Source organism: Paramisgurnus dabryanus, chromosome 8, assembly GCF_030506205.2.
Source record: "Paramisgurnus dabryanus chromosome 8, PD_genome_1.1, whole genome shotgun sequence".
NCBI classification, from domain to species: domain Eukaryota; kingdom Metazoa; phylum Chordata; class Actinopteri; order Cypriniformes; family Cobitidae; genus Paramisgurnus; species Paramisgurnus dabryanus.
Genome location: NC_133344.1, coordinates 25,780,565 through 25,793,210, shown reverse-complemented (window position 1 = coordinate 25,793,210; position 12,646 = coordinate 25,780,565). Strand labels below are relative to the sequence as shown.

Genomic DNA, 12,646 nt, shown 5'->3' with positions numbered 1-12,646 from the left:
TAGCAACCATATATTTTTTTCATGTTTTTTTCCCCTGAAAACCTCAAAATTATTAAGGTTCTGTATTTGTTTTCCTTTTAGAAGAAAACTGGTCCAGACTGCTAGCGTTATCTCCTCTGTTCCAGCTGATGAAAGAAGTGGAGCAACAGCTCAGGGATAGTGCCGCAGATAGAGGCCTGCCGAACATCCAGCCCTCGGGTCAGAATCTCATTATCACCAGTGAAACATGCTATCTGAAGTCATCAAAATTGCAAAGTCATTAGTGTAGCGATAGATGACTTAAAGCCACAAGAACTATCATGCACATGTCACTGGGGAATAAGCTGTATGTGAGCACAGCTTTATTTTTGGCGACTTCTTGGAGTTTAAAGGGCAGTCTTGGGGCTTGATTTGATATAAAATATAATTAAATCACACCTTATCACGGGTTGATGTGCTGAAACATAGTATTTTATTTTTTGTGTGTACGCTGATGTGTGTATGTGTATATTAATCAGTCAACAGACGGTCGTTCATGGACTTTATGGATGCTCAGTGGAGGTGTGAGGGGGAGTTAAATAAAGTGAGCTCTGATACCCTCAACCCACGAGAGCTCCTGCTTTACCAGCATGGACAGTTCCTTTTCCAGCACCTTTATTCACATAAAATGGTCTGAATCTTCCTTCGTCTCTCACACATCATGTTAGAATATTTGATGAATGTGAATGAATATTATTACAATACTACTGCAGTTTTTATGGATATACAACCTAAAGTTTGTTCAATTTTTGCATTACAGATCCCAGTGATAAAACTGCAACTGGCATCCAGTCTTCCGTTTAATGATTACTTTAACAATGCTTATCGTAATTCCTTCTATTATCAGGTATTTATAGATTTATTCATTTTATAGAGTAAGGATTTCAATTTATTGGTAATGTTAATAAGGTGCACTACTAAAATATGCTAATTGATATACTACATAATATAAATAAATAACTTACATATTATAAAAACTGAACTTTGGAAGAAACTGTGCTTGTAATATTTAGCACCACTTTTCCTTTAATTGGCTTCACAGCTTGTGAGGTTGTGATAAGGTTAAGTGTTCTCATTTGTCAGTCGCTATGTGAGTGATAATTAATTCACGTAAAGCACACGTTATACAGAGCTCTGTTCACTTAACACCCCTTTTGTCTTTAGGAGGGAGAGAAAACTCTTTTTGTACGTAGACAGAGGTTGCAGTCGGTGGGCGGCCTTTCTCTGCTGCTGATGCACTGTGCTGCTCACATTTCCATTGGTGAGATGAGGACTGACTCAACTCCTGCCTTCCAGAGATCCTTCTACAAGGTGTAATATTCAAACATTGCACACCAGCACAGGTTTACCAAGCCAAAGTCTTTTAAGGAAAGTCGAGGCACAAGGCGGCCTTGTTTGCAATGCCTTCGGGCAGTTATTTCAGTCTTGCAAGACTCAAGTCCTGTCTACTTGAATGGAGAAAGATGGTAAGTAGTTGTAACGGGCCAGCATTCGTCAAACTTTTATGACCCCCTCCCCCACCCGTTGACAGTTGCTATCTGACAGGTCGTTTTTATGACCCTTTGACAGGGGGCGGGACCATCAATCAAAATCTGGACAAGTTGTCAACTTTAGACAGAAAGTATTTAATGTTTTTATTGCCGGTCATTTAGAGTGATTGTTTTTCCTGAGTGTGTTTTATGTTAAGCGTATGGTGTCATGTTTAATGACGGCTCGTGTTTCGACATTTACTGTTTATTGACATTTGATGTCAGATCTCAACCATCCTCCCACCTTTGCTCGCCCCGTGCGCTTCTCAATACTGACTTTCACACCGCGGGTGTGTTGTTGAATCTAAAGTTTTGCAACAGCATAAGTTTATTTAAAGGCAATCACTAATCATATATATATATATATATATTAGATGTACCAGGCTACGCTTAAAGCCGATGTTTTCTATCGAGCTATAGTTTCTGATCAGACACAAAGTCTGAACTAAATAAAATTTTAAACGGTTCACGAAGTCCGGGAATCTTTTCATGACCTGGTCTACAGTTTCACGCGTATTAAAGATCCGGCGGTGTCTGACAAAGCGTCGGGTGATTGTTCATATCTGTCATTTAAAATAAAGTTAATAAATGTAATTCTGTCCACTATGGCAAAATAGGAATTTATTTTAGATTTAGACAAATCATGAACAATGCTACGATTAAAACATTTGTTTGTAACATCACAAGTTATTTAATGAAATATTCCGTATACGTGTATAGTTTAAGCAATGATCTGAGCCATAACCTTCGGAGCCGGCAATACTATAATCTTTAGACAAAAGTCTAAACTAAATACAATTTTAAACGATTCATGAGTTCCGTGAATCTTTTCATGACCTGCTCTATAGTTTCACGCGTATTAAAGATCCGGCGGTGCCTGACAAAGCGCAGGGTGAGTGTTCATATATGCCGTTTTAAATTAAAGTTAATAAATGTAATTCTGTCCACTATGGCAAAATAGGAGTTTTATTTTAGATTTAGAGGATTCTTTAATCATGTCTATGATTAAGACATGTGTATACGTGCACCGATGGTGACAGAGACCTTATATCTGACGTTAAGAAACTTTTAAAAGATTAAAGACGTGTTCATCCATCTTAGGAGGTTTTTATTTTTAATTAAATGATTCTTAAAACCATGTGTGAAAAGGTGTATATTATACAAAGAGTCTTACATTGTCTGCTCTGACAAAAATAAAATATTATTTTAGATTTTATATCAATTGACTGCGTGTATGACAAATATAGTTTGATATATACGTTTGTATTGGCAAGAGACTTCTGTAAAGTCACGCAAGAATAAATATTTTAGTTGTAACTGGTTAACCTTAAATGTACTATTATCTATTTAACTATAAGCTATATTTTACTGAACAGCCTCAAAGTTTCTGATGCTGAACTTATGACCGTATGTGATAGATATTTCACAGCAGGGTCAGTTTGTAATCTAGGTAGAGTCTTTTAAAACTGTAATGGTAAAATGTAATATGGACACTCTGTCAAAAATAAAGCATTTGTTTGTAACAAATTATTTAATGAAATATTCAGCAGTGGTATAGCGATGAACAGTGCCAAAACCACCGGGGACACCAATAACACATTCTTTAGACTAAAGGCTATTTATTTTAAACTAAATAAAAGTTTAATCTTTTCAGACATAGTATTCTGATCACACCATTAGATCGCGCTCCGGCGTTTATAATAGAGAACATACGCGGATGAGTGTTCATATCCACAGTTAAGAAACTTTTAAACGATTAAAAACACTTTCATATCATTTTCTGAGTTTGTTTTAAATTAATGACATCTTAAAATCAACTGTGAATATGTGTTTATTACACAATAAAATGTAATTCTGTCCGCTCCGGTATAATAGGGGTTTTATTTTAGATTGGGACTTTCTTTAACCAAAGGCTCTGATTAAAACATGTGAATGCGTGTACCAACGTTGCCAGAAAACGTACGCTGATGCGCTCATATATCTGGCGTTAAGAGCCTTTTAAACGTTTTAAGACATTTCACCCTATTCTGAGTTTAATTCATTAATGTCATCTAATATCCAAGTGTACATGTCTATTTACGATAAATGTAACACGGTACACATTTGTCAAAATAAAAGGGTTCTTGAACATGTTATTCCAGTGGGTGTTTCTTGTTTTGCGAGTGTTCGACATATTTATTGATGTGGAAAAAGTTTGTTGTTTGGACGAGCAGTTTCAGTCTCTCTCTCTCTCTCTCTCTCTCTCTCTCTCTCTCTCTCGCTCTCTCACTCTCTATCACCAGGCCGCTATCAACCAGCAGACAACCCCCAGATGTCTGGACAGAGGGAGTGTTGGTAAAATAAAAGAAACTCAGCCCCCCATTGTCAAAAAGTAAAAGGCTTATTTTAGATTTCAGGCTTCATTACTCAGATACAGATTAAAGCATGTTATTTCTTATTCGTAATTTAAAGAAACTTAGAAGTTTTAAGACATTTCATCACACATCCTATGATGACATAAACCCTTGTGTTAGCCCTTAGAGTACAACAAAACGGGTGCAAATATTATTTATCAACGTTTGATGTTGTTATAAACCAGGTTGTCACATACGTGACAACAATCATTGCTTTAAAGACAAAACATTTAACAAATTTGACATTTTGTTAAACATGGTTGTGTGCGTCCACAAACACAACATCAGTTAGGACATGGTTCTACATAATATTAAAATCACGGGCTTACGTTAAATAGGTAAACCTTAATTTTTACTAAATAAAATAAAAATAAACTATTTTAACATATTATCCGATATTAGGTTAGGTTTAAGATGAATTAGTGTCTATAGCTTTACGAATTACATCGTAAAACCCCCAGCGGATATGGTGTGTGCGTGTGCGTGTGCGCGTGTGCAATGGCTGTTATCACGTGGTGCGGACCGAACGACCAACGCTGCGGGGGTTGTGAAGCGAAGAATGAGTTCAGATGAGAAGTTTTTCCTTCTGAACACAGAACCTTTACCAAAAACGTAACCCGGATTAACACATCACAGAACAATTTGAACAACCGTGTCGGATTCGTACACACCAGAGGTCTGTTTTATGTTTTGCAGAAACTGTGGAAGCTTTTGATGCTGCCAAGGTGTCCGAATTCGCAAACAAACTATCAAACGCAACGCGGCGGAAACAGTGGACACGATCCTTTTGTTGCTGAGAAAGCGATTGAACTCAGAAACAAACAAGCAAGCAAAATTGTCTACGAAACTACAGATTCTTGAAAAAGATGGCACAAAGATCATTCGAACGACTACGCAATGGCCAGATGGGGTATGTGTACGGGACCGACCTTTTTAAAGATATGCTTAAAAAGAACTACAAGCGCGAGATGTCCAATCTACTATGTACTGTGATATACAAAGAGGCCAATGTGTGCATGCCTCCAAACTATTGCGAATCTAACGCCGGTCGTGTAACCAGACTCAAGGAAAAAACAGATGGTGTGAAAATTATAGATGGCTCTTTCAATAACATTGTACAGACAGTTGTACAGGCCCAAGAGGAACCCCGTGTGATTATTAGAAAGGCCCTAGAGATATTTTATGAATGTGACGAGGCCGAGTTCTACATCATCAATATCATACTTATGTCGGCCTTTGTAATTGACGTATGCATTGATATCCTTGTAAAGAAACGAGAAATTAATGTGTGTGAAATCATAGAAAATGCCGTAGATTTCATGTTTGAAAAGGGTCTTGGATCATGCATGCACTTTCTATGGTATCTAGATAACATCATAACGTTTAATGATGACTAAAAAACCAAACCTGTGAGCCAATGGTATATTTTACGCAAGTTTTACAGTTGTTTTTTAGTTTTCCAAAAGTTTCATTCTGTTTTATTTTTTACTCAACATTATGATGGCAATCCATGTCCGTCAACAATTGTATACTTTAACAAAAACTACGTTCTAGTAGTTTCAATGTATGGTCACTGATGTTTTTCATCATTGATTTTGTTTACTGCTTATGTTTTTGTTTTTTTTTTGTATGTTTTGCTGTACCGGTTTCATAAAAACAAAAAATATACAAGGATTTTTGGTCTTAATGTCTGTGTTGTTACCATTAGAACATTTAGACATCTTGTTCAGACAACGTGTGACATTGCTCATTCTTCATATGTTTTTGCAAATCCACACAGAGAAATGTGAAAGATTAATAGAAATTACATGTGGCTACATCACATGTTTTTTCAGAGGCGTAAAAATAAAAGTCAACAGTGTTAGTATGGGAATCTAAAACAGCACATGCACGATATGATCCTAATTTTGTTACCTGACGTCTGTCACATAGTCAAAGATCATCTACTTCATGTCTCTACGAATCCTGACAGAGTTTTAGTTTCATATACACAACACATCAAATGTAAACCACGGTAAACTAAATACATTTGACAGCCAAGATCTCTAATTTTCATCATCAAACATCACTCACTTTTAAGGTACCGAAAGGTTTTTGTTTAATTTAGTTTAACTCAACACTGAAATTTTAGTTTAAGCACACAGAAATGCACAGATTTTACGTTTTCAGTATTCATGTGTACATCACATGGTGATTTCAGTCTCTACTAGATCGATGATCTAACAATATTAGCTACAAATGTTAGCTCTGATTTCACAAAACATCCATTTACATTCAAAACCTATGGATTCAACGCCTTAAAGTCATCATTTTTATTTCGTTCACATCAACAGCACCAATATTTTTGAATGTGCAAACTGATTTACTTCGTTTTAAACATGTTTGTGCGGTTTCGGTCTAGATTTTATAGAAAACTTCAGAACATGACACCGTTTTAACATTTACAAAATGAAACATTTTACTTTTAAGTGTCCCCCATGAGTATATGTTGCTGCGACAAATACTTTTGATTGTTTGGAAATTATATGATTGCAGAGAAACAACGCAAAAGTTTTGAACTTTAACATAATTTTATATGGGTCCTGATTTTTAAAAACAGTAAGATGTAATGTTTCTTACACACAGATCTAAACACATCACAAGTCTGAATGTTTAATAACATAAAAACCTGTATGTAAAGGTTTGTTGACGTATTTTAGACACAAGCTGTTTATTTTAATCTTTAAACAAATGTGTATGACAAAAGTTGTACTGCCTGAACTGCCACTAAGGGTCGATGCCGAAATGTTAAATCTAAGTATTTGCAAAACAACCTGCACCAACATATAGATGTTTTCAATCTAATGGTAACGGTTTTAAATGTGATCAAACTATTTCAAACAGCACCAAGTTGTAGATGGTTGCGACTTAATTTACAAGGTTTTAACACACATTACTGCTTTGTCACGGGGTGTTTCATCGCATTGCTGATACATGCAACAGACTCTCAAGTTTTATGTTAAAAGGATTACTAAATAAAAACCTAAGCATTTTGTATTATGTTGGCACTGATGATTTTACAAGTTTACAGTTTCAAACATTTTTGCTATATTCGCCGTGAAAGATTTAGTAAATAAATCTAAAACATACACAGGGTTGAGGCGGTCCCTTAATCTTCTAACACGATTTTCAAGAGATTACCAACATGTATGATGTACTAACTGTCAGGGGATCTGTGATATTATTTTCTGAAGTAATTAGCTATCTAAGGGGGCTACTGCACAATAACTTATGCGATAAAGAGTTTGTTACATAACCTATAGAAACGAAACAAGATAAATTACAAAGTCACTGGCATGAGGTTTACACTTAAACAAATCACGCAGATGTTTAAAGTGGTACATATTTTTTATTTCTCATCAAGTAAAAGAAATACATCATATGTTATCATTGTAGTGTAGAAATATCTCAACGTTTTTCACGATCGGTTCAATAATTTCACAAACAGCAATTTGATTATTATTTGATATTGTAAATACACACAAACCACACAGGTAATAGTCTCTAAATATTCTATAGAAAGCCCTTAGCTTTTTGTCATCAAGTTTGTAACAGATGTATCACTACGACTATTTCATGATCTTGAAACCAAACAGTCTGTGGAATCGATACACGCAATGTATATCGATTCATCAGGCTTTGTCGGATCCTTCTTGGGGGCACCGGTCCATTGGAACATCATTAGACATTACTTGAGCCGTACAAAGGGTTGTGTTGTTGTTGTAGGTTGATGGTCCGCCATCAGATACTATGGTGGACTTATTGTGTGCACAGGTCCAGCTGTAGGTTCTCTCATAATTGCTCTGGGGTGGGGTAGCGCGAATGTGTTGGTGTAGCAGTAGGAGTCCATAGTTTCTTGAAACTTGTTAGGCGATTGTGTTTGAATGAATCATACTGGCGCCGATTTAATGACTGTAACGGATAGGCGGAGATAGGAGTCCTGGAGTTAGGGACATTCCTCTCTGGGCGTAACAACTTCACTTTAAACATCTGCGTGATTTGTTTAAGTGTAAACCTCATGCCAGTGACTTTGTAATTTATCTTGTTTCGTTTCTATAGGTTATGTAACAAACTCTTTATCGCATAAGTTATTGTGCAGTAGCCCCCTTAGATAGCTAATTACTTCAGAAAATAATATCACAGATCCCCTGACAGTTAGTACATCATACATGTTGGTAATCTCTTGAAAATCGTGTTAGAAGATTAAGGGACCGCCTCAACCCTGTGTATGTTTTAGATTTATTTACTAAATCTTTCACGGCGAATATAGCAAAAATGTTTGAAACTGTAAACTTGTAAAATCATCAGTGCCAACATAATACAAAATGCTTAGGTTTTTATTTAGTAATCCTTTTAACATAAAACTTGAGAGTCTGTTGCATGTATCAGCAATGCGATGAAACACCCCGTGACAAAGCAGTAATGTGTGTTAAAACCTTGTAAATTAAGTCGCAACCATCTACAACTTGGTGCTGTTTGAAATAGTTTGATCACATTTAAAACCGTTACCATTAGATTGAAAACATCTATATGTTGGTGCAGGTTGTTTTGCAAATACTTAGATTTAACATTTCGGCATCGACCCTTAGTGGCAGTTCAGGCAGTACAACTTTTGTCATACACATTTGTTTAAAGATTAAAATAAACAGCTTGTGTCTAAAATACGTCAACAAACCTTTACATACAGGTTTTTATGTTATTAAACATTCAGACTTGTGATGTGTTTAGATCTGTGTGTAAGAAACATTACATCTTACTGTTTTTAAAAATCAGGACCCATATAAAATTATGTTAAAGTTCAAAACTTTTGCGTTGTTTCTCTGCAATCATATAATTTCCAAACAATCAAAAGTATTTGTCGCAGCAACATATACTCATGGGGGACACTTAAAAGTAAAATGTTTCATTTTGTAAATGTTAAAACGGTGTCATGTTCTGAAGTTTTCTATAAAATCTAGACCGAAACCGCACAAACATGTTTAAAACGAAGTAAATCAGTTTGCACATTCAAAAATATTGGTGCTGTTGATGTGAACGAAATAAAAATGATGACTTTAAGGCGTTGAATCCATAGGTTTTGAATGTAAATGGATGTTTTGTGAAATCAGAGCTAACATTTGTAGCTAATATTGTTAGATCATCGATCTAGTAGAGACTGAAATCACCATGTGATGTACACATGAATACTGAAAACGTAAAATCTGTGCATTTCTGTGTGCTTAAACTAAAATTTCAGTGTTGAGTTAAACTAAATTAAACAAAAACCTTTCGGTACCTTAAAAGTGAGTGATGTTTGATGATGAAAATTAGAGATCTTGGCTGTCAAATGTATTTAGTTTACCGTGGTTTACATTTGATGTGTTGTGTATATGAAACTAAAACTCTGTCAGGATTCGTAGAGACATGAAGTAGATGATCTTTGACTATGTGACAGACGTCAGGTAACAAAATTAGGATCATATCGTGCATGTGCTGTTTTAGATTCCCATACTAACACTGTTGACTTTTATTTTTACGCCTCTGAAAAACATGTGATGTAGCCACATGTAATTTCTATTAATCTTTCACATTTCTCTGTGTGGATTTGCAAAAACATATGAAGAATGAGCAATGTCACACGTTGTCTGAACAAGATGTCTAAATGTTCTAATGGTAACAACACAGACATTAAGACCAAAAATCCTTGTATATTTTTTGTTTTTATGAAACCGGTACAGCAAAACATACAAAAAAAAAACAAAAACATAAGCAGTAAACAAAATCAATGATGAAAAACAACAGTGACCATACATTGAAACTACTAGAACGTAGTTTTTGTTAAAGTATACAATTGTTGACGGACATGGATTGCCATCATAATGTTGAGTAAAAAATAAAACAGAATGAAACTTTTGGAAAACTAAAAAACAACTGTAAAACTTGCGTAAAATATACCATTGGCTCACAGGTTTGGTTTTTTAGTCATCATTAAACGTTATGATATTATCTAGATACCATAGAAAGTGCATGCATGATCCAAGACCCTTTTCAAACATGAAATCTACGGCATTTTCTATGATTTCACACACATTAATTTCTCGTTTCTTTACAAGGATATCAATGCATACGTCAATTACAAAGGCCGACATAAGTATGATATTGATGATGTAGAACTCGGCCTCGTCACATTCATAAAATATCTCTAGGGCCTTTCTAATAATCACACGGGGTTCCTCTTGGGCCTGTACAACTGTCTGTACAATGTTATTGAAAGAGCCATCTATAATTTTCACACCATCTGTTTTTTCCTTGAGTCTGGTTACACGACCGGCGTTAGATTCGCAATAGTTTGGAGGCATGCACACATTGGCCTCTTTGTATATCACAGTACATAGTAGATTGGACATCTCGCGCTTGTAGTTCTTTTTAAGCATATCTTTAAAAAGGTCGGTCCCGTACACATACCCCATCTGGCCATTGCGTAGTCGTTCGAATGATCTTTGTGCCATCTTTTTCAAGAATCTGTAGTTTCGTAGACAATTTTGCTTGCTTGTTTGTTTCTGAGTTCAATCGCTTTCTCAGCAACAAAAGGATCGTGTCCACTGTTTCCGCCGCGTTGCGTTTGATAGTTTGTTTGCGAATTCGGACACCTTGGCAGCATCAAAAGCTTCCACAGTTTCTGCAAAACATAAAACAGACCTCTGGTGTGTACGAATCCGACACGGTTGTTCAAATTGTTCTGTGATGTGTTAATCCGGGTTACGTTTTTGGTAAAGGTTCTGTGTTCAGAAGGAAAAACTTCTCATCTGAACTCATTCTTCGCTTCACAACCCCCGCAGCGTTGGTCGTTCGGTCCGCACCACGTGATAACAGCCATTGCACACGCGCACACGCACACGCACACACCATATCCGCTGGGGGTTTTACGATGTAATTCGTAAAGCTATAGACACTAATTCATCTTAAACCTAACCTAATATCGGATAATATGTTAAAATAGTTTATTTTTATTTTATTTAGTAAAAATTAAGGTTTACCTATTTAACGTAAGCCCGTGATTTTAATATTATGTAGAACCATGTCCTAACTGATGTTGTGTTTGTGGACGCACACAACCATGTTTAACAAAATGTCAAATTTGTTAAATGTTTTGTCTTTAAAGCAATGATTGTTGTCACGTATGTGACAACCTGGTTTATAACAACATCAAACGTTGATAAATAATATTTGCACCCGTTTTGTTGTACTCTAAGGGCTAACACAAGGGTTTATGTCATCATAGGATGTGTGATGAAATGTCTTAAAACTTCTAAGTTTCTTTAAATTACGAATAAGAAATAACATGCTTTAATCTGTATCTGAGTAATGAAGCCTGAAATCTAAAATAAGCCTTTTACTTTTTGACAATGGGGGGCTGAGTTTCTTTTATTTTACCAACACTCCCTCTGTCCAGACATCTGGGGGTTGTCTGCTGGTTGATAGCGGCCTGGTGATAGAGAGTGAGAGAGCGAGAGAGAGAGAGAGAGAGAGAGAGAGAGAGAGAGAGAGAGAGACTGAAACTGCTCGTCCAAACAACAAACTTTTTCCACATCAATAAATATGTCGAACACTCGCAAAACAAGAAACACCCACTGGAATAACATGTTCAAGAACCCTTTTATTTTGACAAATGTGTACCGTGTTACATTTATCGTAAATAGACATGTACACTTGGATATTAGATGACATTAATGAATTAAACTCAGAATAGGGTGAAATGTCTTAAAACGTTTAAAAGGCTCTTAACGCCAGATATATGAGCGCATCAGCGTACGTTTTCTGGCAACGTTGGTACACGCATTCACATGTTTTAATCAGAGCCTTTGGTTAAAGAAAGTCCCAATCTAAAATAAAACCCCTATTATACCGGAGCGGACAGAATTACATTTTATTGTGTAATAAACACATATTCACAGTTGATTTTAAGATGTCATTAATTTAAAACAAACTCAGAAAATGATATGAAAGTGTTTTTAATCGTTTAAAAGTTTCTTAACTGTGGATATGAACACTCATCCGCGTATGTTCTCTATTATAAACGCCGGAGCGCGATCTAATGGTGTGATCAGAATACTATGTCTGAAAAGATTAAACTTTTATTTAGTTTAAAATAAATAGCCTTTAGTCTAAAGAATGTGTTATTGGTGTCCCCGGTGGTTTTGGCACTGTTCATCGCTATACCACTGCTGAATATTTCATTAAATAATTTGTTACAAACAAATGCTTTATTTTTGACAGAGTGTCCATATTACATTTTACCATTACAGTTTTAAAAGACTCTACCTAGATTACAAACTGACCCTGCTGTGAAATATCTATCACATACGGTCATAAGTTCAGCATCAGAAACTTTGAGGCTGTTCAGTAAAATATAGCTTATAGTTAAATAGATAATAGTACATTTAAGGTTAACCAGTTACAACTAAAATATTTATTCTTGCGTGACTTTACAGAAGTCTCTTGCCAATACAAACGTATATATCAAACTATATTTGTCATACACGCAGTCAATTGATATAAAATCTAAAATAATATTTTATTTTTGTCAGAGCAGACAATGTAAGACTCTTTGTATAATATACACCTTTTCACACATGGTTTTAAGAATCATTTAATTAAAAATAAAAACCTCCTAAGATGGATGAACAC

At 35.5% G+C, this 12,646-nt stretch overlaps 1 protein-coding gene across 2 annotated transcripts in view; it reads left to right on the top strand.

The window, feature by feature from the left end:
* The window catches only part of LOC135771132 (uncharacterized), a 38,923-nt gene that overhangs the window by 23,599 nt on the left and 2,678 nt on the right, over positions 1-12,646 (top strand). The window contains exons 27-30 of one of the 2 annotated variants that reach the window (XM_065281222.2): positions 82-198; positions 498-649; positions 779-865; positions 1,183-1,329. In XM_065281222.2, the coding sequence (XP_065137294.1) occupies positions 82-198; positions 498-649; positions 779-865; positions 1,183-1,329 (503 nt within the window). Of the gene's footprint in view, positions 1-81; positions 330-497; positions 650-778; positions 866-1,182; positions 1,330-12,646 lie in introns of those variants that run through there. The other variant, XR_010542838.2, reaches the window with a different exon arrangement.